Raw genomic sequence first — 26,629 nt, 5'->3', positions numbered from 1 at the left:
TTTGACCTCCTGCTTGCAAGCAATAAATGGACTTTTTGCAACTTTGATCATTCATCAAGACTCTGTTTTATCAGACAAATCATTCTCTTCTACCGAGCTTTTATTGAAATATTCCACAACAACACGTAAAACCTTCAGAGTTAATTTAATATCACAAAAAAATGTCAACGTCTGCACTATGACAATTGTTGCTGAATAATAAAAACACACAACGTACTTTAACAATGCTTTTTCTTTATACAAAAACACAATATACTATGCACATAGTCTAATGTAGCACAGAGCAAATGTTTAGAGGGAATAAAGAGCACATCTGTGTGCAGGACACAAACACGTTAGCTCTTAATACCGCGGTGGATGCGGTGATATTTTGTTAGTCCAAGCAGGCTTCAACTTCCCTGAGACGTGCGCTCGTCGGCTCTGGTAAAACAGAGCTTTCCTGAGGCGTTAACACTGAGCTGGGCTGGAAACCTGTTAACCCCAGAGCTTGTTTGGGGAAAAATAGTAACAGAGGAGGGAGAATGAAGAGCGGGAATTTCTTTCTTTTTCTGTGTAATCTCTTTAACTCCGGCATACCTCTATTTTTGGCGACTATAGATACAAAGTTATTAAATCTAATTTGCGAATGTGCGCTTTCCCAATCACACTAGTTATTTCTGTAAAAAACAAAACCGAATCTTCACTACAAGGAAGATGCTTCAAAAATTGGATTTGCGTGCTGCTGGTGCTTAAAGGCAGAAGACAGATTATGCAGAGAGAAGTACTTAACATGTGAAACTAGAAAATGCATTTCCTGCTGAAAATGCGTTGGAATGCAAAAAGCTGAAAGCTGAAATGAATATTTAAAAATTGCTGAAAATACAGAAAGTTGAAGGGAATTTGAATACATCTGCTGAAATTACACATATTAGAAAAGCTGAAATTAATTTGAAATTGCTGAAAATACAGAAATGGGAGAAGCTGAAAGGAATTACAATAGATTTACTGAAAAAGCAGAAATGAAAACAGCTGAAATGAATGTGAAATATTGCAAAAAAAATACCGAAATGAATATTAAAACATTGCTGTTAATACAGTCATAAGAAAAGCTGAAATTATTTTAAAGAACTGCTGAAAATACATAGATTGCGTATGGAAGGGAGGGGTGGTGAGGAAGAGATAGAGGGAGAGAGAGAGAGAGAGAGAGGAGGAGAAATAGACAGACAGACTGACTGACTGAGTGATTAACAGTGAGAAGAGGTCAGGGTGGAGGGGGGAGGGGGGGCGAGTGTCTTTAACATAATGGTCTGTTGACAGAAAGCATAGCTGCATCATTACGATTCCACTAATCAGGTAATAGGAGCAGCTGTGAGTCACAGACCGAGATACTGCAGCGTGTGTAACCACGGCAACGGCACACCTGTGCTCATTAACGAGCTGCTGCAAAGGGCAGAGACAGGACAGCGAGTTACACAGAATCCACACCTCAAACAAATGACAACCAGCGCAAAACTATAACAGCTATCTAAAAAATAAGATGCTTGTGCGAGACCCAAGACTCTACCGAACGCATGATGTGATTTTTATGTCTGTCCGGTAATAAATACGGCTCCTGTCACAGTTTACAAAACGTGTACCTTCTGGATTTTGAGAAATATGTCGGCAGATTTGTATTGGAGCCTATGGGGCTTTTAGCAGAGGTTGTGTGACTGTTGGTCTCCGTAGGCCAACACTCTGGCCTACGGGAACTCTGGGATTCCATAGCCACATGACTACAAGCAGCACAACCATGCCATCGCGTTAAGCTAAAATGAAGCCTCATAAGTGTATACTTTGGCTCTGAGGACCGAAGTTCCATATTTTTTTAACCAGATTCTGACGCTGCCCCACACTCCAGCATTTCCAGGTCTCACTATAAGAAATGCAACGGCGCGAAGAACTAGTGAAACATAATCAGTGATTATGAAAAAAGTAGAACAGATATCAACCAGCAGTTTATTTCCATAAACTAGTAGAGACTTGTGTCAACATTTGAAAGTTTAAATGGTGTCTGTAGCTGAAAGATTGGCGAAGCTGAAAAATCTGAAAGTTGAATAAGTTTAAGAGGATTTGAAAAACGGTCTCCATTGGAAAACCATGTTAAAATATTAATGATTATTGATTTATATAAATTTAAGCTTAAGAGGTAGAAAGCTGAAAAGTCATAGCCCTAAAGCCAGAAGAGGAGCTGAATATTTTAAAATTTGAACGGTTTAAATAGCTAAAAATGTGAAGGAGTTGAAAGGGGGCGCGGAATAAATAGAAGAAGAAGCTGAAGAATAAAGATTCGAAGAACAATACTTGGAATGCATAATGCATTCCAACAATAAGTTGAAAAAAGATTAGAAGAACAATACTTGGAATGCATCCTTAATGCATCCTTAATGCATTCCAACAATAAAGATTCGAAGAACAATACTTGGAATGCTTAATGCATTCCAACAATAACAGAGACATCAGTGTTGGTTCAGATCTGCCGCATCAAACAGATCTGAGCATCTACCTTGACATATTATCTCTGAAGTTTCTGTGCAGACAACTCTCTCTGGATTAGCTGAATTCCCAACATCCCAGACATCCTTTACAGTTCATTTTCATTCTCTCTTTCCAAAAAAATGTTTACTCAGACAAATTTGGAAGTAAATACAGAAATTGGGAGAGATAACAACAGATAAGTGGCAGAAAGTCTTTTAAAAACCCTGTGTGTGTCTGTATGTGAACACATATAGACACACAATCATCAGAGCACCACCAATGCGGTGTACAGAAGCTGTCCTTTTAACTTCCGGCTCCAGGAAATTGTGACAAACCAACTGTGAAACACAACAGTGACACTGTCAACCCAGATAGTTAACCGACAGCCAATCAGTACCATTCAGTACCATACCACTAATAAGATGTTGGAATAAAGATTCGAAGAACAATACTTGGAATGCTTAATGCATTCCAACAATAAAGAATAGAAGAACAATACTTGGAATGCTTAATGCATTCCAACAATAAAGATTCGAAGAACAATACTTGGAATGCTTAATGCATTCCAACAATTACTGTGAAACCCTGAGCACATGCGTGTGCGTGGATATGAAGTTTTAAGCACCGGTTTGGGCAAACTTGACGGGCAGTCACTGCTTATGGATTCAACCAAAGTTTCTGCTCAGACTGTTTATTATAGCACGCCATGTAGTTTTTTTTGGATTGCACTCCGTGACGAGGACTCTGCCCTGAGCTGTCAGTTGGGGAGCTCCTCCGGGTCTCATCTTATCTGACATCGCTGGTCAATAATAGTCCGTTCTATAAAAGCCCACCATCCCCCCCAGAGAGGCTGCAAAGAATATCAAGCTTTTGAAAAGACGTTTGGACTTTTGAAGCTGCTTGAAAATGTAAGATGAAGATATACTACATGATTAAGAAAGAAAGGCAGAAAACAAAAAACAGCTATGATGGAAATTAACAGTCTAAGTTGATAAGATGGCTTTAACCATCTTTAACTGGGCTTGTTTTTGGTGCGTTTTCTTTAGCAATCCTCGGTCCCTGGTGTGCTGAACCGAGGTTGGAAAGCACTAATAGTCAGACTCGATCAAGAGGAAAATTAAGTGTTAACAATGCCAAATGGAATATTTCACTCTGGTGATGAATATAAGTCAGGATGAAAGAATGGCACATGTGACTAACAGTGACTAACAGACAGTATTATAGCGCCAAATAATTAAAATGTTCCTTTCAACCAGAATCAGATCTTTTTTTTATTGCATTTCTCTTCATTTCCAGGGTGAGATTGCTTGTTCAGGCATGTGCACATCTATAGAATGAATCCAATCGGGCGAACGAGTAGTAGTGGTAACTAAACGGAACAACGGCGTTGCATGCCGTCAGCGCGAAACAAAATCGATATTTAAAAAAACAACAACAACAACTAAAAAACAAGAAGCTTCTCATCCGTCAGAAGCGAGGGAACAGTCACAACCCTCCTTGGTCATTACCTTACCCAGATGACTTGCACTGACTGGAGTCAGCCAAGCTTGCTTTTGGATGAAATGTCTCCGTTAGTAAGCAAGGATTGCTAATTAGCGTTACCACTAGTTTCCGTTAGCTCCCAAAGTCGACTGCGCATGCGTGACGTGATTTTTTTATCAATGGCAGGCAATCTTCTGCAAATCGACTGATTGGGCACCACTGCTTTATATGATCTTTTTGCTTTTATTGGCATTCTTCTAAGTTGGATTTATTCGGTGTGAACTCATGCAAAATAAACAATGGCCTTCTGAAGTAGAACACAATACATTTTTATTTAATTTTATTGGGTTGGGAATGTGTAGGCAACATTGTTAGTTAAGAAATGGAGGAACAATAACTTTGACATATTCAAAACTGATTTTTCACAACCTATTTCTTCAACCTGTCTCACACGTAGTACCTGTCATTGTCGTCATTATTCATCAAAATAATTGCTGCCTCTACTGCCAGTTTGGATGAAGAAAAAAGAAAGAAAACCCTCAGCGAAAGAGTTGACGGCAATCAACGTTGTGGCAGTCGGAGGAGTTTTCATGACAGATGTCACAGGGCTTTTGTTTAATTCATCCCATGTGATGGGAGTCTTTTCATTCGGCCCTCAATCCTTTCTCGCCAACTCATAATTGCTCCTCCTTTTTTTTAAGCAGTCAGTGTGTGAGCTACAACCCAACCACCTAGCCTGAGGCAGGAGATGCCATCCGTAAATCCTTAAAAGGCCCCTAAGAGAATATATTGTTCAGGTGGTGACGAATACAGAAGGAGCTTGCCGTGTCTACTGCGAGGGCTTTTTAGCGGAGTTTGTCCGACGATAGCGATACGGTAAAACCCGTTTTCTGATTCTCCGTAAACCCTCCCCCCCTTACTCTTTCGCTCTCTTTCCATTGGGAGACTGACTCTGCAGAATTTCAATTAACCAGGGAAAAAGTTGTCCTCATTAATTACACTATATTAAGATGATGCATCATCTTAATATAGTGTAATCTGCATGCAGAAGTAGTTTATCAAGGAATTAAGCAAGAGAACTATGCGGGGGTCCCTCGAGTGGACCTTTTCCATGTTGCACTTAGCTGGAGCTTCCACTAAAGAGGAAAAGTGCAAGCATGCCTAAGCTGGCTTTTACAGCTGTCGGATTCATAATGACAATCCATAAAACATCACTTAAGACTGAGTAGCGCCTCACTCCGTGCAGGTTTGAATTCTTGGTGAGCCCAGCTGCAGCTGCTCTGGATCGGCATTAGTTGTAATGGACAGTGTGTATGTTTTGAGGCAATTAACAAACCCTCAGCCCTTTTCCCGTGTCGGAAAACTACAGTGGCCAAAAAAAACTAAATGTAGCACTCTAGTTTGGTTTTATAGCTCTGATTCCTTTTTTGAAAATCTGAATCTTTATTTGGGGTTGTCGTTCGAGCTGCTTGAATGCAGACGCAACCTTTTCCCTTGTAATATTTATTTTTTTTAATTGCAGGATCAAGGTGGGTTGTAGCTTTTGGTTCAGTCCTGACCTGAATTCAGAGCTGCATTGCGTCTGTGTCAGTGTTTTATATTCATTTTCACGACTCCCTGCCGTGAAGAGGCTCTTCAGGCGCTCTACACCCCCCCCCCCCAAAACTCTCTGCCTTGCTTAGGGGTGATTAAAAAGTAAATAAAATACACTTTAATGAAGACACATGCGGGATTTGGTGGATAAAATGTCAGGAGGACACAAACTTATTTTCAGTTCAGGTCCCAGTGGCGGCCTGTTTTTATGATGCAGCATTAGTGACTGTAACAGGATTGCACAGAGGCAGCAAGTCAGTGAGAGAGAGCTGCTTCGTAGAGGTAACAGTTCTTAATATACCAAAGTAAACAACCAAAAACACATAATCAAGCTCATTTTTAGAGTTTCAGCCCTAACAGCGCGCCTCTCCCAACATGTCTCATCTGTGATGTCTTTTCTGCTCGTCCTTTAGTAGCCATTCCTTGACGAGATGACGTCATCAGGTGTGTCTCCTGGCACACCTGATCTCACTTTCCCTGAGTGGGTGGGAGCCTTCTGGCTGGAACGTATTCTCCCTCTACTGTTTAAGATTATCGTATATGCGTGAAGACTAAATTAAATATTAGATATCATTTTAATTTTGACATGAACGTCTCCTAATGTATCCCATTGCTCTGTGTGCATAATGCATCATCCACCTGGAGGCCATCAAAGTGTGCATTTTATTGCTCTTCCTTCCTAGAATTTGGGAAGTCATTGATTTTATTTCTGAGAAATTTAAATCGAATGGCTTCCACTTAGAAGCCGCTGAAATAGTGCAGCGCAGGATAGGGTAGCCATAGATTTGCAGCCCCATACAGAGTGAAACGGGGGGGCTTAGATAGTTGTAGAAGAGCAAGGCATTAATGTCAGCTTGCAAATATAGCTGGAGGGTTGTAGCGAGCCGGCCCACTCGGGAGGGATATGGCAGTGTCAGGCCTCCGTGTGCCAGGCCTGATGGATGAAGCTGAGCAACTCGTCAATCACGAGGGCTCTGGTTTCCCCCCTAACAGATCTGGCCTTACAACTGTGAGAAACTACCCTGCGTCACCACCGCCCCCCCCTGATTCACCGCGAGGCCAGAAGCCATTTAACCCAGTGGTCTCCTACCACTGGGCCGCGGAGAAAAAGGAAAAATGAAAAATGAACAGATTCCCTCGCAATAAGACGCACTATGCGCTTGTCCCTCTCGACACATTTCCCCGCCGTCACAAAAGCGTTTTTTGTCTTGCGCAGCAACTACTTCAACAGACCAGAGAAGTATTTCTAGTTATCAGCCGAAGAATACATGCCCATTTGCAGAAGCATTTGACATCATGGCAACCAACCCGTCAGCAATGGGTAACGAGAGTCTGTTGCTGTATTCAGATCCGCTGTCATATTGTTAGAGTCCGTCCAATGAATGATTCAGGACTCCAAATTGGACAATGGTATTGATTTTTGCCTCCTAAGAAAATATCAAGGCTCACTCGAGGTCCATCACTACAGATTTAATCCTAAACATCCACAACATAATTAATTAACAGCGTGTTTGAAACTATTATGCGCCATGGCAAATTATTTTGGATCTCTTTGTGGGAAGAAACCTTATGGCTATGAATAAACCATGCAGTGAAACTTATTATGATCATATGAGTGATTCTGAAAGAGGGGTTCTTGTTTGATTCAGCTGGATAAGTGCAGGTTGGGATCCAGAAACTTGTGTTCCTGCATGCCAAACGCCGAGCAGATCACTTGCTGTCACCCAACACTCCCCCCAATCCCCGAATCCACCACATTCAGACGGTCAATAGTGGCGAATGATAACGCACTCCAAGCAATAACCACTTTCTGGTACATCTCCTCTTTTACAGCTGGACCTCAAGACAAAACAGATCTAAATTTGCATCTTTGGGCTGTTTTTTGATGACCAGCCCTGCAGCCCTGTTCGCGCAGTAACTGAGTTGATCTCTGAGCCCGCGGGCGGTCCTGAGGCTGACGTTGACGCATGCCTTTTGTAGTAGAAACAACGCAAGAAAGAACAGACTGTAATATTGTTCATGCTGACGGGTGAGAGGTCTACTCATTACTGTGGTGATTTTTCTTTGGTTATTTAGGGACTCCAGGTAAGCAACACTAAAGCAACTCCTCTGGAATTCAGCAATAAAATGGTTTGACTGGCCGTGAAGGATGAAAATGATGTAGTTTCAATAATCGGCACATCTGACCGAGCACAAAAACACACATACAGACACACCAGGAGACGGAGCAAATATAAAAGAGTCTGTGTCAACATGTCGGGACTCTTCCCCAGGGCATCCTCATCACAGCTGCACAGTGTAGATTGGGAATTGGGTTGTAATTAGAATGGAATACAGTACAGAAATACATGTGGTGTTGAAGTTGGCACGTCGCCGCTGGATATGGGCTGCGAAAAAAAAAAGCACTACACGCTGTGGCCGTTCCGCAAGATTGCCTATCAAGGAAGATCATACTAAACACACCAAAAACATACACAAGCGTATCCATGCATGCACACACAACCAGGTCCTTCTGTGTGTGGGCTGCTAAAGGAAGTTGCTGACACATCAGTGCATTTGGTTTCTACATTCAGCCCGAAGGGACATGGCGCCTTGCCAAGCTCCTCTCTGTTGAAATATTAAGGCTAGAGCCCCATAGTATGCTGCTAATTCCAGAAAGTGCTCAGAAGGGACTGAAAGGGAAGGTAAGAACTATGCTTCCTTATTTGTGCGCGCTCGCCTCCTCCCTTTGATCTCTGCATAGAAATAATCACGTACTCTAATGAGATTAGATAAAATAAACAAAACTGCCCTATCACATCCGAGACTCTGATCATCCAGCCTCGGCAGAAAAAGGGGATGAATTGCCTCAGTAGACATGACTGCACTCACATTTACATATTCTCAGATGCTTGAAGTCATACTATAAGTGTGAGCGACTGGCCAGAGCTTGTGAACAAACTACAGGCCAGAGTGCAGGCTGCAGATCTAAGGCCCTTTGATTCAATTTACGTGATACATTAAAGCCCTGCGGGCCGGCTACGCCTGCTTCCTGGTTGCTTCAATGCTACGCAATGTGAAATGTGTAAAGTACAAACACCTCCTTGTTGTTTGGCCTCAACTTGGTTAGGGTTTGGGTTGGACCTCAACAGGTCATTATGAACCACCTCAGACTGCTCTGGTTAAAAGGATGTAAATATAGTATTGGACGGGCTAAATATTCATTTCCCACAACTTTTCTTGCAGATCTCACCGACCGTGTTCTCACTTCTCTGCCATCTGCCTGCACGGCTATCAATAATTCATGATCTTTCCTTGGGCCCCGACTAGTTTCCTGCAACCTAACTACCACTTTGTGGACGGCAGGAAAACGATGAGTACAGGGCTCCATTTCCGTTTTTTAGACGAATCACATTGTATTATACTTGTCATCGATGGACTGTGGAGGCTGCAAGAAACGCCTGCTTTGCTGATATCTTCCTGTTATGTTGACTCACAAGAGGATGGGCATAGAAAAAGGTGATTTACATTCGGGACAATGATAAGGTAAAGCCTCTCAGCGCTCCCTGCTTATCTCTCAGAGATAACCAGACGCTGGATGTGGAGAGCATCCCCTGCAGTGAAAAAATGTTGAAAACTCAATGATCTGTGAAGCTCTCGATCAATAAATTCCCGTCTCACTGTTTTCTCTCTGAAGCTTAAAAAAATCCTGATCTGCTAAGCTGACACAGAGGAGGTGTGGAGCTGAAGCGTATAACGGTGGGCGGCGAACGTGCTCAATTCAATTATCCTCCGGTCAGAGAACATTTTCTATTCTAGACAGCCTGCAAATCTTTTGGAAAAAAGGAAATGCCAGATCCTCCAGATTGCTTTAGATGCTTTTGGAGTTTAGAATACATATCATCACCCTTTTATAGAGAGCCATATTCATGAGGATTTCATAGGACTGTTTTACTCCTGATACAGTTTTAATTCTAAGGACATCAAAATCCAAATTTCGATGGCTGTGGAACGGTGACAAAGCTAATTTCTCAGGGTAATAGCACACTTGGATTGAGACATTTGGAACATTTGCATCCACTTACGTGTCTCTTTGTGTGCATGCCCGAGTCCCTGAATGACATGGAGGGCTGCCCCGTGTGATAACGGTGAGTCCTTTGAAGCAGGGAGTGAAAGGTATGCCGGCCTAAAACCACGACTGAGTCACATGGAGAGGAGTTCGGGTCGGTGACACGACCCTCTGCGTTGCTCTAGGGGGGAAATGTCAGGCGAACATGCAAATATTGTAGGGTTGATGATCCGATTTCAAATAAGTCCAAATCCATTTGGAAGAAAACAAGCTGAAATGTGTGATTTGTTACCGGCCATTTTGAGTGCATGCTCCAAAATATGAACTCTCAAGCTTGACTACAGGTATTCATGGAAATGGGGAAAATATTTTCATACATTATTTGTTATCATCAACATGTAAATCTCTTTTCCCCATTCCACCATTTTCATGGCACGGACGGTGGTCCTATTAGCTGGAGTCGTGTGTACAGACAGGATATTTACTCACTTCAGGGGGATTCAAAATCGAAGATCTCTTTCCTTGGGAAACAAGCATGTAATATATTATTGATTGCAATTTAGTTCTTATTTAATCAAATATTTGTTGTTTTAAATCAAGCAGTAGTGTCAAACTGAAAATACACCTTGTCGACTGTTTAATGTGGAGATTGGTACAGTTGATATTAAGCTACGACGCTGTAAAGCTTATCTGGGAACAGTTAGCCCGGCCTGCGGCTAATAAATAGCCATCCTTTTCAAAGGGGCTGAAAGGAGGATGTTGTTCCATTCGGATAGCAACAGGCAACCCTTTACTTCCTGCTTTCAATCTTTATACTTAGCTAGAGAACAGGCCTTTGGCATTAGACAACAGAGTGGTATCAATCTCTCCAACTGAGGTGAGTGAACAAGGCAAGTAACCCCATCCGAAATGTCATACATATATTAAAAAAAGATTTCAAACTCTGTCGACGCTGCACATATGTCTACGTGAGCCCTTGTCAACATTGACAGATATCCAACAACTGCAAATACTGTAGATGTTTAAAGAGTTATTAATTGATTCACGAAAAGTCTCTTGTCATTATCTTGCTGAGAAATGACAGCTCATGGAAATAAGACCCGTATCTGTTGAAAAGGGAGGTTTCAATCAACATAAAAAGAGAAGCACATGGTTCTCGCACCAACTCCACATTTGGCTTTTGGTAAAGAACGCAGATGGTGGTATTTCAAATTAATACTTTCTTTGAATTGTGTGCAATCACTCAGCGCAAATCTGACTAAACAAAGAGGTAGTGAAATGTCACACAGAGGTAACAATAATAACAATTGCAACCAATACGATTCTAATGTTTGCCGACTTCCAAGCAGACGCTAATCCGGTCCAGGTTTGCTGCACTCAATCACAGCGGGGTAAGAAGTGTTTAACCTATAACGTGGGGCACATCAGAGAGGATTTGTAGATATACAAAGCAGATGGATGCCTGGTAATAGATCCGACTGAGAAGGACGCCGCTATAAAGACTATTTTCGGAATTCCCGATGGCTGCTCAGAGAGCAATTTCAATCCCCTCCAATATATATATACTGTAAACACCTGTCATCTTCAGTTCACCGTCTCCACACAGGGGCAGCCCAGCATCCGGGGGCATCGCATGTTCCATTCACACACGTATTGAATTTTATGAGTAAACCAAAGCGCTGTACGAACCGGCCTGGGAAAACAACATCTGAGATTTAGGATGACGAGGCACTGGGATGTATTTGTGGAAAAAGTTGTTTGCCACATGTGATGCAGTATTTTGATTGACTTCAAAATTGAAAGCAATTAAAAAAATACCCATCACAATGTCCTGGAGCACAAGGTGATTAAATGCCTGGTTTTGCTTGACATAGTTACTGTTCAGTATGTTAATGAGCTCAATGTGAGAATGCTAATGTGTTTATGTGTTTATGTTTGCATTTAACAATTGCCAATAAGAGAGAACAAAGTACAGAGACCGATGGGAATGTCATTCATTTCTGGCTATTTGATCATAAAATACAATTTCTCATCATATTGTGCTCCAGAATGAAAAATCCTCAGATTAATCACAAATGATCCAGAGGCGAACACCAGTGTGAGTACCAAATTCATTAGCAATCAATGTGAAGGTTGTTGTGATACACTGTACACTATGTGTAGACGCTCGTGGTTTATTGCAATGATTCAAACAATCCCGATTTATTTTTGCATGATTTATTATGCAACCAAAATCAAATATATTTTGAGATGACTGATGAGGGTGTAAAGAAAATACACAGTTGACACAAAGTGTGCATTAATACAATTAGCATTTAGAGAGAGGTTTTTAGTTTGAACATATGTCCCAAAGACGCTATGGCAATTTGAATATTACATTTGTACAGAATGAATTGAGCTCCAAAAGGAGAGTGAGGCAAAAATGCAGGTTATATTTACATCCACTAAGCCTGAAGGCTATTCAACAAATGAATGTGCGTTTTTTATGTGATTGTGTTTGAATGCGTGCATCAGTCTAGTTGTAGCATGGCGGAACTCGCAGGCCTATCTAGAGTTACTCAAGGAGAAGTAGTTCTTAACAAAGTAACAAAATAATTGCACTGTCAGTAACCATGCACCAAAATGTTGATCCGGAGACCTCAGAGCGAACAAGAGGAAGAAGGATGACAACCGCAGCACGAGCCACCGAAAGAATTAACACTTGGACTTGGAGCCGCAGGCCTCTAAGGAAGTCAAGTTTAAAGTCCAAGAAACAAAGCAGAGGTTTCCCGATAGCAAAGGATATTTTCCTCATTGCTACTCACTACAAAGATCCCATCTGCAACCGGAGGCAGCGGTTAATTGGGGAACAAATCTCTCGGCTTCGGGTCTGAACATAATAAAAAGTTCTACCTAAAATGGTTTATTTGCCTGCCCTGACCGGTCTCCCTCTTCATTCCCAGTGTAATGGAATGGCCCGCGGTAAGACGACTGTATGTGGATAACATCAGGAGATTCGCTGAGTCGGCGTCTGGCAACAGTGCATCACCGGAGCTGATGAACTAGGCTGCCATAAGCAGGTCGGCGCAGCGATCGCGTTGCTCTCCGTGCATTTCATTTACCAGCCAGCCTTCACTCTGTTGCAATTTGCCAGATTGAGTTGCTGCTTTAAAGTCTATGTCACGATTAACCTTTACAATAAATTACAGTGTCAAAAGGTGTTTGGTACGGGTGTTCTCATCATGACATTTGCACGTTCTTTCCCCCCCCCTAGAAAATCGATACGTAATGGTTATCTGGTAAAAATGGAAAGCTCAGCTTTATGTTTTGCTGGGAGTAGCAGATTGATATATCACAATGAGTTCACTGGATAATGCAATACAAAGTGCACAGGTTGTCACCTGCCACTGTTGCAACAGGTGTCTGGCTCCTCCCCCCTCGCTCCTCCTTCCCTTCTGCTTCAGTGCGCCAAATTGCCTTCCTTGTTTACCAAAGAATGGTCTTTAGATTGCATACACTTTCTGTGCAGAGCGTCTCTGAAGCAGGTGCCTCCCTGCTCGTCTCGTTTGGACAGGAGCAAATGAGGCAGAAGGTACAGGTGAAGCTGATCCACGCCGTCCTGACTTATCGCTCGTGTCCAGAGGCCATTTCAAGCAGACGTGTGCTGATTTGCGCCAGCTGCAATATTTGTGCCTCATGTGTACATGTTGAAGTGTTCACATTTGTGTTATACAGATATACAGCATTACCTCAAAGCATCATGTAATTAACGTGATTCTGGACGTTCCCTATTTCTAAGAGAACATGATGGGAGGGTATCATATGTAGAGCTGCTGAGGGGGCTTGTTTGTCCCTCGTGAGCTGCATGAGTTACACATCTTGTGCTCTGCACGACCCGGGAGTAATCGGGTTTCTGCAGTGTAACGGGTTCCTTTTTAATGACGTGGGAAAAAGTTGGCTTAGGATTGTTGGTTGTAACAAGCCAACCCAAGATCTACTGATTACCAACAATGACAAGGGCACAGAGGAGAAGAGGGCAATGAGATCAATAGAGGTGGCGAGGTTAAATATTGATCCTTAGTAGTCAAATGAAATGCTTCATTTAGTATGTAAAAATGTCATTTTCGAGCTGGACTCAAATCTACTTCAACAATTACCTCACTTTACCCCAGGTTTCCAAGGAGAAGAAAGAAGGAGAACGGAAATTAATTAGTTACAACTCCTAAGGAAGAAGAGAGCTGTTCAATAATGCATTTCATTGAAAAATAAATGTCACATTGTAAAAAATGCAAAGCCAACACAATTTGGTTATAAGCTGTGAGCGATTTATGTTCCCTGTATCGATGAAGAATAGACAGATAAAAAATGAGGTGAGCAATAAGGTCTGAATTTAAAAAAAGGAAAGCATTAAACTCTCTATCAAAGGCAGCCTACTTTTCACCTTCCTCCCGTCCCACATCCTCTCTAAAGAAGCTTTTGTTTGGCTTGCTGTGCTGACAACCCTGCGGGGGGAAAAAAGTACAATGGGAGATCGCAAACCTGCACACGGGTGTTTTTTACGGGAGCGACTATGATCAATGTTTAGACGCACGGACATCTAGGTGAGATTTGTTAGGATCTGACAGCACTAAAGAAAAGCCATTAACTGGAACTACTGTTCATGTGGCGAGTGCAAACGGCAAATACCTGCGTTTAAATATACAAAAAGGTCAACCCCGCGGGTATGAAAATACATGCAGACTCCCCTGACCGTGGCTGCCTTCCTGGTGTACTGTAAGTCAAGTAGATTCATTATGCAGACCTGCAAAAATGTTGACAGCCAAAAGCAGGCATCTCCGTGCTTAACCCCACCCCCCTGCCCCCCCAATGCATCCACACTCACCTTCTTCACCAGCAGACAGCATATAGAGACAACAGCCTGCATGTGGGACGGGCTCTGGCATAATGGGAATCTGGACACCTGCAGCTGAACTCTCCATCTCCCGGTAACCAGGACCGATGCCGAGTGGAACCGTTTCAAAAAGACATATTGATGTTTTGTTTTTTCTCCCTCTCTTGCCCGAGCACATCCTCTGCAAATAAATGTGACTTTGAATGAAGTTATTCTCATCTCTGTGAAAATGGAAACTGCTGATGGCGAAGGACTCATTTAGGAGATAAAGCTGACCGCCCACCACAGTTAATATGACCAACAGACAGATTTCTCAGCTAGAATGCGTTCTGAGGCGACGTTGGGTAAGCAGCTAAACCCGGCTAATAAAACCACCCTGATGTCATTGCTTTTGTGCACGATTCTTCAACACAATGACAGACACGGACCTCTTGTGGCTCATAAGTATGAAAGCGGGTCTTGAGAAGAAGAGAAGACGCGGTGACTTGTCTGAAAAATCACTTGTTTGCACCTGTCACAGGTGTCTATAACGACTCATTAGAAAAGACTTTGAATAAATAATTGCATCAACACAGAGAAATCCCTCCGTCTCTGCAACGTGCAAGAATTAAAGACCGAGTGACAACCCGCTTCAGCGCAATCATTTTTTACTTCACTTTTCTTTTCCAAGATAATCACTCAGATTAAATGCGGTTGTGGGTGGGGGGGGGGGGGGGGGGGGGTTTAAGTGCCATTATTGGGCTCTCAATATTATTGACGGAGGTCCAGCGAGCAGACATGTCAGCCTTCACATGTACGATGAGGGATCTTCATCACGTGGAGATTTCATTCATCATCTGCCTTAGCAACTCAATTAGTATCCTCTTTTCCACTTCTACTGCTCAAATGAAATCATGACATAATTGATGGTACATCAACAGCACGCCTGTGGAGATTACACGTTAGAAGAATATTAAAGGCTGTGCCTGTTGTTTCTGTGCACACAGAGCTTGGTGTATATTGAAAGGACGAATTAATAAATCAAGAAGGTCTGTTAATTCGATTGTTATTAGCTTATTAGATGAATAATGCAGAAACTGAACGAGCTCAGAGCTGTCCGACGACCATTGAAACTTACTTATGTAGTGAAACTTTTTATTCTACCATCAGAATGATCCTCGTTGGGTAAACATGAGTTCAATTGTGATCTGTTCCTGTAATGCTTGATTGCTGTTTTTGTCTCTGTTTTTAAAAAAAAGAAGAAATGTTACTGCAGCTATAGATCATGTGGTCACCTAGTATTTCACTGATGCCAGTTACCTCAGAACTGATGCTTTTAAAGAGTATACACATTCTGTTTGTCCCGATATTTAACAGCAGCATTGTCAACAAAAAGTAGAATTCAGCAACAAAACGTCAAAATTCAATGGCTTCTGACAATATTGGTGAGCACAGAAAACACAAATTGTGTATATATATATACACAATTTGTGTATATATATATACACAATTTGTGTTTTCTGTATATATATATATATATATATATATATATATATATATATATATATATATGTTTTCTGTATATATATATATAAACATATATATATATGTTTTCTGTGTTTTCTGTATATATATATATATATATATATATATATATATATATATATATATATATATATATATATATATATATATATGTATATATATACACACAAATTCATAGATACAGAGTGTTATTTACTGCTTTCTGTGTGGGAATAAATACAAAATAACTGCAGTGTTTATGATTTTGATTAATTGTTTTGCAATAAATGATACTTGATTGTTTGCTGTGATTGATCGGCCCAACCTAGAATATTATTCACCAGCTGCTACTGAATTTAACATTAGCATTTACCTGATGAAACACACACTTAATGGTGGGCAGCAAATTATGGGCTAATAGAGCAATTTATCAAAAACACCTAATTAAAGGACAGTCAGGAAAACACAAGCGTAAATCCAAATAACCCTAAATGTAATTTTTTTTTCCTTCGGAACTAAACCACATTACTTATTTGTCTGTGGGAGGAAAAACAACAAGCACATGATGTTGATGCCAGAGTAAGATAGAGAGAAAATACAATTAGAGAGTGACGTTGGCCCAGCTCTCGTGGAGCTGTCATCAAATATCAACGTGTTCACCTCCCTTGCTCCTGGGTAAGAGGTCCTTCCCCTCCCTCCCAGCCTTCACGCTTCACTCCCTCCCACCCAGGGACACGGCAGCATTATGGGTTTGCCAGTCTGTCCTCTCAGAAGGAGAGGACAGACTGGCAAACTGAGGACTGGGGAGAAAAATCTGGCCGACCCCATCTGCTCACGGAATGGCCGAGCAAACACAAAACACTGTCAAATGAAGATCTGAAATGCTCCTGAAATAGTAAAAGTGTTTGTGACATGGAAGGGGGGCATTAATGGGCTGATCCCAAACACGCCACTCTATGCTTTGCTGAAATGATCACAGCGATGGGGATTTGTGTCAGAGCAGTGCACTGGTGAGAGTGTACACAGGCAAAAGGTCCGTCTTAATTACCCCGGCTCACCGCGGATGAATGAGATCAGCCGGCTGATGGTGGCGATGACCCCATCATCGACCTATCAAATTAGACTCATTTCTCTGGCCTCATCCTGCCGACATCAAGCTCTGTATGCTGCTGCCGTGCCTAATGAGCCATTACTGTAGCCTGGGTTGATTAATAAGAGAAAGGAAGACATCTGTGCAGAAATAATGACAACTGACGGGGACTGAAAAACGCCACATAGCCAGTGAGGGAAGTCTCCACATCCATTTCTCACAGTACTAATTATTAACAAAGATAAAAATGGACAAAATTGCATACGTAATGTGAAGTTTATAGAAAAAGATTTTCAATTTTTGGTCAGCCTGTTGAATAAAATGTGTTTGATGTTCATCATAGCAGGGGCTAACATATTCATGTGTAGCATATGTTCTTCAGGCAAACAAATGCATTTTACTGTTACACATATTATTCAAAATACTCATAGATTGCGACGAACGGAATGAATAACTAATTGATAATTCTGCTCTCTTGGTGAACATCTGCCATTACTGACAACATGCAAAACAACTGCCGTGTCCTCTCTGAAACACAAGATCTGACACATCCTTCTGGGTCGCAGAAAGACCTCCAAGGGGACGGAACCACGCTGCTTTTGCGTGCTTAACTTTGTATATGAGTATCCTCGACTGCTTCAGATTCACAACTGCATCTTTCTAACACACAACCTTTGGACGTTTCCCCTGAGACAGAACAGAAAATACAATCTGTAATTGCAAAGAGGAATAACTTCAACAAGCAGCACCATTTGCTTGAGTCGTGATAAGACATTGGTGAAGTCAGGAGGACAGTTTAAAGCTCTGATAAGGAAGAGGATGAATCGCTTTGTCAGTTATCCCGCTTCTGTAGCAGTGCAGGATCTGGACCAGTTACTGCATTTCCCTCTTCAGGGACAATATCATAGCAATGTTTTGTGCACACCTCATGCACATCAAATACCAGTCAACCTCACATCGGATCAGACATAACGAGAGCACTGCAACAACCTGCTCTGATGAAAATCTGGGTTTCGCTGTGAAAACAAGACGGGCCTCCGTTTCAAACCTTGACGCACAAAGTCTACTGCGGTGGCTGATGGTTTAAAATGTACAGCGCATGTGCAATTGCCTCATTGAAGAGTAAAGACATCAAAACATGCCAGGCATTTACAGATGATCATCTTGCGTTTTATTGCTGAGTTATAATGAATATTATTATAACTCAGCAATTATGAATGTTATAATGGCCAAATGAATCGATATGTGCTCTGACGGTAAAGGCATAAATCCGTCTCTCATTTGTCGGGGCTAACGGCGCCTCATTGAGTGTCGAGTTGCCCCCGGGCTAATTTTGACCTGAGTCCCTTACCCAAATTCAGGACGGCAGTTGTAAAACATTACAAATTTCGGAGTCAATCTGCTGCTCATTCTTTTAATGTAGCGTGGTGCGGTTGCCCAGTGAGTCCCGCGTCTCTAAATGTTGTTTAAAAAAGGGGGAAGAGAACTGTCAAGCTCTCGAGGGTTGTTTGAGTGGGTTTATGGTGGGAAGAGAACTGAATCAATTGAGCTGGTGGCTCCAGGAAAATAGGTCTTAAAGTCAGTCATTGATGCATCTTCAGCCCGGCTGATAACCTCTGGAGATCTTAGTGAGCCAGGGCATTGCTCTGATGGACTTAACTGCAGCTTTAGACATTGAGTATTTCGAAGGAAACAGCCTTTCCATGCGACACTCAAAACCTGTGCTTTTCTAAAACCACTATTCGAAACACGGCGTGCACACAGCAGATGGACGTGCAGCTAGTTAACATACACGTACTATGTTCCGTAAATTAAACACGAGGCCAAGTAAGGAATTACCAAGGAAATGATATTCTCTAAGCCTCCTCAGTAGAGCCGGAAGGTGACACTGACTGTGAAACATTGATTTCACAATAATTTGCTATTAGGTGTTTGAAAGAAAAGGAGTAGTTGAACTAGAAAAACCTCTCCAACAACGTACATGTATTCTCTGCTTAGGTGCAGATTACCTTTCATTGGTGTTTTCTTTTCTTTGGGATATAGAAGATGGGAAAAAACACAGCAGTTTGAATTCACACCTGCAGCAGCACGAGCAGCGGCGAGCCTTTTGTCCTATGCGGCGCGTGAAAGCGCCAACTTGTTTTGCTGCGCTGATACTTAGAATCAAGCATTTGAAATGAAACTGAAAAAAAAGCAGCGTGAATGCGACGTAAGTGTTTTTTACAGACAGAGACGGCTTCAAAAGCTTAAGCAAGGCCACTCACAGAGCGCAGTGTGTCTGTCTTAGTGGCTCACAGCTGTACTGAATTCCACAGGCGCTACACCCCCCAAGTGGCCCCCTGAGATGAGATGTCTCAGCTTCAGAGGCAAACCTCTTTACCAGCTGCAGTAACCTTGTGAGTGTCAGAGGTCGAGCGGTGCCGTCCCAGGGGTGTCAGGATACAACATGCCTCTCACCCTCCTCTCTGCATCTCAGCTAGTGCTCCAGTGCACCTCGCTGGCGATAGAACCCTTTTTATTCCCAGCTCTGCTAACCTTCAAAAAAGGCTCACGTCTGCCCCAGAATCCAGAAAGGCAACCAGGCGACCGTCCGCTTGGCGCGTCGCACGCTGGTGGGACGGATACGGCGGCCACATGTTGCATTCCAACCCGCTCCTCACCCCACTCGCTTCCCATGGGACACTGAATAAACCGTGGTTAAAATTATCTACCGGGGGGGGAAGGGAAAATGCATGGTGGCTGTTCATTAAGGCAACATTACCAGAGAAAAATGCAATTATTTCACAGCAGGGGGGGGGGGGCTTTTCTGCGCTTTGGTAAAGTCCACAGCCACTTACGGTCCCCGCGCACACACAGACACTCAAACACACGATTGGAGGGAATGTGACTTGAGGGAGAGCTTCGGCGCGCACTCTCGGGATGGTTGTAACGCGTTTCCTCGGAGGCCGACAAGCCTCGGCTCCACATGATTTGGGCGCCACCAGCCTTGAAATCCAAAGCCACTTCCCCCCTCCCCTGTTAGTGGTGTGTAAGCAGCCGGTTATTAGTGGTGGAGTTCTACCACTGAAAAAGGTTTACGGACAAATTGTGCCCGGAAAGAAACTTGGAAGCAAATGCCTTCCCACAAATCCCCCATGACTGCCCCCCCCCCCAAATCCCCCTCAGAAGATAGCGGATCGTAATGACCCTGTGACTCCTGTCAAAGGTTGACCTAAAACAGCCCACCGAGGTCTCTTCCGAGCTATTAAAAAGCCGAGCAGTCCAGAACTGACATACCGCTGGTGTTTCCCCGTTGGTGTAACAGGACCTTGATCTGTTGTATTTTCCTTTTTACTTCAGAGAAAGAACGAGATGAGGTACAATTCATCGGTTGAATGAGTAAATCAATTGTGCCATGACGAGAACCTGTGACACCGCAGCACATGTGATCCGTGCTCCTCGTGGCGGCCCTTTGGTGGAGCCAGGTCGTGACATTCTACTGGTGAGCAAATGTCCCCTTCGGCTCTTGATCTCCAATCTGTCGATAGGGATTTCATACGTTTCAGCCCTTTTTGTGCTTATTTCATTTTTTGATTCAAAACCTTCCTTTACTGAGGCTTTTCTGTGAAAATGACCCATTTCTTCTGTCTCAAAGAACCTTTTAGTAACACAACACATTATGATTATCCGCCGCAGATTGATCCTTTTATGTGGCTGGCAAATCACTTAAAACTTTCCCTTCCTATCTAAATATCAAGGCTGGAGCACTTACTTGCACTGCGGGTGTACTGAATGAATGAAAGCATGTGTTTACTCGCATCAAGGTAAGCCAATGTCTTCATTGATTAATCCCAAAACGTCTAATGTCTTCCGACCCTTCCATTCGCTTAAACAAACATTGCATCAAGGTGAGGCCGGCCCGCAGAAGAGCCGCTGAGCCATTTGTTTCTGGCCCTTTTTCTTTGTGGACTGGTTAATGACATGAGTGTGATATGGAGATGTCGCCCCGGGGGATAACAGACGGCCACGGGACCCGGTTACCGCCAGTGCTTTTTCCTTTTTCAGTACAAAGTGATGGATCTGGGTTTGTGTGGCGCATGTGTACGTGTGTGTGTTGGGACAGGGATTGTAGAGACCCCAGTTTTTGGGGCGTTTTCACGCTTTGCTGCATCGACACAAAAGACTTGGCCCAATAACCTATAAATACTCTAATCCGTTGTGTAAACATTTAAGGGATGCCCACATTTACCACAAATGCCCATGCACGAGTATACAGCAAAGTCGGCCACACATTGGTCTGGTCTCTGAGGGTTGGATCTGTTTTTTGAGGTAAATTTGGCAAACAGACCCATCACATTTGTTTTTATTTTCCCGCCTCTTATTATTACCGAGGATTACAACAAATACTGATAATTACAACAATTTCGTAATGGAACGGTCGGGGGCCAAATGTCCTGAAAAAAATGTACTCGATTATCACTGTCAGCCTGTCAAGAAATAATAACAAGAAGCTCAAACATCAGATCTTTAGAATCACCCAGAGCTCCAGCTGACCATCTCAACCCTGATTTCCTTGGGGCATGATGTGTTCCTTATTAGTGTAACTGTACTGTGGAGGCACATACTTTTTCACTTGCATGCCTAAAGCTGCGTTTCAACTCCCATGTCCACCGTAAATCATCCAACACAATGAGTAACTCTCCACCCCCCCCCTCCCTTCCTCCTACACACTCACACACGCACACGCACACACACACACACACACACACACACACACACACACACACACACACACACACACACACTGACATACAAAAGAAGACGTGGAGCAATGCCACCGTCATATCCAGGAAAAGCAACGTGTGAAACAGGCTGGATGTAATAAAAACAAATTATTTCACAGACAACCATCCCTTTGCCATCATGTTTCCCCAATTAATATTAAAAAATCACACATTTGTGAGCATAATTACAGATGCATAGCTCCCTTTCTTACACATTTGAACAATATCAGGATTCATGTGTGTGAGAAAATCATTGAAGAAAAAAATGATGAGCCACTTACCCAGAAGATGAGATTGAAGATGAACATCATATACTTCAAGCAGCAGAGGCAGCCCCTTGCCATGTTGCACTTCTTGAGTTCTAAAAGGAACACAAAGGATAGATCCAGGTAAAAGACTACGTATTTGCTGCCTTTGGGAGAGCTGTACTTGTTGTTGGTCTTGTCTCCGGCGCCGGCGTCAGCGGCCACTCCAGCCTGGCCCTGCTGCGCGTCCTTGCGCGGGCCCGTGGAGCCGTAGAACGCGCCGGCAGTGAAGCCGCGGCCGCCAAACGGGTGGCCAGACGTGGAGGCTTGGGCAAAGTCGGAGTCCGGGCTGTCTACCGAGGGGCTGCGGTGAATGGCTGACTCCTCACTGCTGGACTTCTCCATGCTCTAGGGCTGTAGCTGCTGATGAAGGGCTCCCCGACGCACCGGCTACCATAGTCTCAGGGATGAAAGGACTGGACAAATGAGCCACCAAGTCACCACTGCTTCAAACTCTGAAGCAACAAAAAAGATAAAAGTCTTCCAGAAGAACAACTACTTCCACTTCAGCTGGGTGGGAAACGCTTCAGCAGAGAAGTGAGTACAACGGCACATTTCAGGCACCTTTTGCCAGACCCAAGTGTCTCCTGCGCTGCAGCTGTCTTGCTGGGATAGTCATGCGTCTCTGCAGAGGAGACCTGCGGGGGGAATTGTGACAGGACCGTCTTTCCTGGGAAGAAGTTACAGCACTCCCTCCGTCCCCTCTTGTAATAATCACTCTCCTCCTCTTCTGCTTATTGCTGCCGGGAAAAGAGAGCGGTGAGTCCCAGTTGCACCGCTTCTCCGCGTTATCTTGCTGACCCGGTAACTTTTTGTCTTCGCCGCTCTGCTCCTCTCTCCTCCGATGCCCTGGCTCTCTCTGAGTGCGCCTGCCTCCTCCTCCTCCTCCTCCTAGTGTACCATTCCTGTGCTCGGCGGCTCGGTCCTCCGCACTGCCTGCGCTCTCCTGCTCTCCCGATGCCGGCGCTCTGGCTTATGGGCTATTATTGGCAGACGCAACTAACGGGCATTCCCTATCTCCCGAACGAGAGCGCTGCCCTCCTCCCCCAACTCTCTCTCTCTCTGCCTCCCGCTCTCTCTCTCTCTCTCTCCCTCCCTCAGCCCCTCCCCGCTGAGAAGACAGCCAATGCAGCAGCTGCAGCCAGACCGACGCTCCTCCTCTCCGCTCCCCGAGCTTTAATGAGCCCATCACCGCGTTGGCTTTGATTATACACGTTCGGCGATTTACGCGTCGGCCGTCAGTAGAATTGAGAGGCCAGAGATGAGCTTTAGAATACTAAAATACCAAAAAAAAGAGAATAAATGCGATAAGGGTTAAGGTAATCGTAGGGGTCAATCGGGCAGCAGTTTAACGCTCGTTTTAGTTCGTAATGTGTCATTTTATTGATTGATGTTGCTGTAAATAACCCGTAGTAAACTCATAAAGACAGACAGTGATTGATCATGTTTGAGACGCTGAACACTTTCTGGGGAAGAGGCGCTAAATAGATTCACACAAAAAGCCAACAACATTCAACACAGCTTCGACTAAATGTTTATTTACGTATTTCATTAGAAAACAAAGGCCTACTGGCAAAAAAAACCCTTCAGGGTCCAATTTCAATCAAACTGAATTATTATTATTGCATTGAAGTTTTAACCTCAGGTGAGAAAACAATGTGCGATAATGCCCTTATGGCCTCAGAGAACGTACCTTTCTTCACCACTAGGATGCACATTATTCTGCTTTGGTAATGGTCTCTCTCTCCATTTGTCAAGACAGATGGAGAGAGAGTGTCAGCTAAAGGGTCTTAAAGCTAAATCCAGTAATACCCAAATCGCCATAGACAAGCTAATCCAACCCTCTTGTGTTTCACCGTCGGAGAGTGAAAAACACTGAGGTCGGGCGTGTGACGCGGGTGTAATACATAGATGGAAAATTGGTTTGTTTACCGGCGACATCCAAAGTATGATGGTTTGAATGACGGAATATTAAAACCTTTTGCGCATTAATTAATAACTAAACCTGCCTTTTCGAGCTAAAAGGAAGAGTTGCGACACCAAATCAACGTAACTAATTAGCTTTACAAGCCAGTTGGATAAAAAAAAGGTGCCCAGAGCAACAACGTTTTCCAAGCCCTGCAGATCTTGGCAAGTCAAACTAAAAACTACACAAAAAACCCACGAGACTGTATAAATGTAATGAGTAGAGACACGTACATGTCCCGTTAAATCAGAAGTTTCTTTTGAATGGAAAGGGAATAGAAACTTGACACGCCATCCATGACACAACGAATACCGATCCTGGAGGGTTACTTGCGTCGTAGTGGGTTATAGTTGAAAGAATAAGGCCACTGACCAAGCTGTGGTGTTAGAAGACAGGAAACCCTCTCACAACGCCGAGAAATCTGTCCAACAGCACGAGTGTCTGGTCAACAAAATGTTCCAGCACACAACTGCTTTTAGTTGTTACGCTCTCTTTTATTTGGGGATTAAAACAATTGAGATATAATTAGCCAATTAGTAAACTTAGAGTAACCAGTGTTTTTTGTTTTTCCTTTGGAAAAAAGCCAAGCTGGCTGCTTCGACAATACCGACACAAAAGCGCCAAGAAATCAACCTTAATCTCCATATAAAAGACAAAATGTCTGTTTGTATTTATTTGAACCAATTGCTTCAGCTAGAAATATTACATTCAATTAATATCACATTTAATATCATATTTCACGTCATTAAGTGACACACATAGTTTCATTTATAGTACTAATCAAAGGTTTGGACACACTTAGTGAAAGTGTATGTTTCCAAACTTACGTACTGTAAATCCCATACATGGTTGATGATGTCAGAAGAAAATCACCTTTTCACAATTTGAGAAACTAACAAACGAAGCGTGCATCTTTTTTTTTAGACCTATTATCTGCTAAAGGCAGCAACTCCATATTATCAAGGCAAATCCGTTTAAGCGCTGCCAGAGGGAGACGTAACGCATTGAAAATAGCTGGTCACAAGTTGCAACGAAAAAAGGATTCCGTTTACCCTTTTAGAGTAAATATATGAACCTACAAAGACTTGCTGAATCCAGGCAATTTCCATTTGGTGAGTTTCGGTGCCTTAACTCCAAATTCAATACCAATTTACATCAGGGAGAGATGAGCGGCCGCTGGATGGCACAGAAAGAGTTGAGGCCGGCCGGCCGGCCGGAGGGTGTGGAAGGGGGGGGAGTGAGATCGTAGTCAAACATTCTCTGTGACGCCGAGTCGAGCCGGCAGCTCCTTTTTGACATGTGCACGGTGCAAAGATAGACGGGAGTGAAGAGATTAGAGCTCAGTGGGAACCGACGGGGGGAGCTCTCGGAGCCCTGCGGACAAGGCTTCACAGAGGGAAGCAAAAACATTTCCAGCGCCCCGACGAACAAATAATGATGCATGAGTTGTGTCAGGAGAGGACTTCAAATGGATCCCCGTGTAAGAAACATTAAGAAAAGAGTATATATACATGTAAGCAATACTGTATGTGTTGGGTACAGCATGGCGGGGAGAATTAAGGACAGCGTTCTGCCGCTGTGGTTTTACATATTCCACCAAAGAAATAGTAGAGGATAAAGTGGAATTTGCTGTCCAAATAATTAATAAAAGAGCTTTTGCAATTGAATCCTTCAGCTGAATTACTCGCATCCTCTCGAGCTCTCTTGAGTCTTCACACGGTTCATGTTTTTCACAAAATTGTTTCTCCAAAATAGACCTAATTGTATTTCATTGTGCTGGCAAGGAATTAACTGAACAATAAATGCTTTGTATATCACTACAGTTCTGTCTTTAAAACGGCAACGAGAGATACGTTCAATAATCGAGTAAGTAATCAGTATGTAGCTTTATGAGTGTCATTTTATATAAAGATATAAAAAAGTTATGGTCAGAAATGATACAGCCGTGGCAATGACTCCTCCCTACAGGTTACGTTCCAACAATACTGGATCCCACATTTCCCACGATGTAACTCAATTTGTTCCGATCTTCATGTTGAAAATTGGCAGAATGCACCTTTTTAATTCAACAACCCATATCAAATCAGAGACATCTGATGTGGGTAGAGTCTGGCACCAGCATTGTTTTTTAGTTATAGGCTGGTTTTATTGACCCATTTTACAGGTTTATGACTGTTGAACTAGAAGCCACAGCTCATGATGGATTTTGATACCATACCATAATATGTGAGAGGGTCTATTGAGACTGTGTGTGTGTTTGTGTGTGTTTGTGTCTTTTTTAACACCTTTGATCACAACTACCGACGTTTGTTTTGATAGATTTTATTCACTGATGCTTGCTTTCCTATAAAAATGAATATTTGTTTTTCTGTTGGTTTTTTGCTTTTTCTAAACTTAGCAACACTGGTTGCTTTGAATAATCTTTTGTCATTATTTTTTGACATTTTATAGACAGCGTGACTAATTAGACTATTATTAAAAGAATACTTGATAGATGTATGCATCAATTCAATGCA

The 26,629-nt window shown here is 42.9% G+C and overlaps 1 protein-coding gene across 2 annotated transcripts in view; it reads right to left on the bottom strand.

Moving 5' to 3' along the window:
- Positions 1-26,629, bottom strand: part of LOC120812520 (tetraspanin-9-like) — a 71,648-nt gene that overhangs the window by 27,268 nt on the left and 17,751 nt on the right. Inside the window, exon 2 of one of the 2 annotated variants that reach the window (XM_078097500.1) lies at positions 22,124-22,203. In XM_078097500.1, the coding sequence (XP_077953626.1) occupies positions 22,124-22,186 (63 nt within the window). In that variant the 5' untranslated portion in view covers positions 22,187-22,203. Of the gene's footprint in view, positions 1-22,123; positions 23,191-26,629 lie in introns of those variants that run through there. The other variant, XM_040168619.2, reaches the window with a different exon arrangement.

This window comes from Gasterosteus aculeatus, chromosome Y, assembly GCF_964276395.1.
Source record: "Gasterosteus aculeatus chromosome Y, fGasAcu3.hap1.1, whole genome shotgun sequence".
Taxonomy (NCBI): Eukaryota; Metazoa; Chordata; class Actinopteri; order Perciformes; family Gasterosteidae; genus Gasterosteus; species Gasterosteus aculeatus.
The sequence above is the reverse complement of the archived record's forward strand: the minus strand, read 5'-3'. Positions and strand labels throughout refer to the sequence as shown.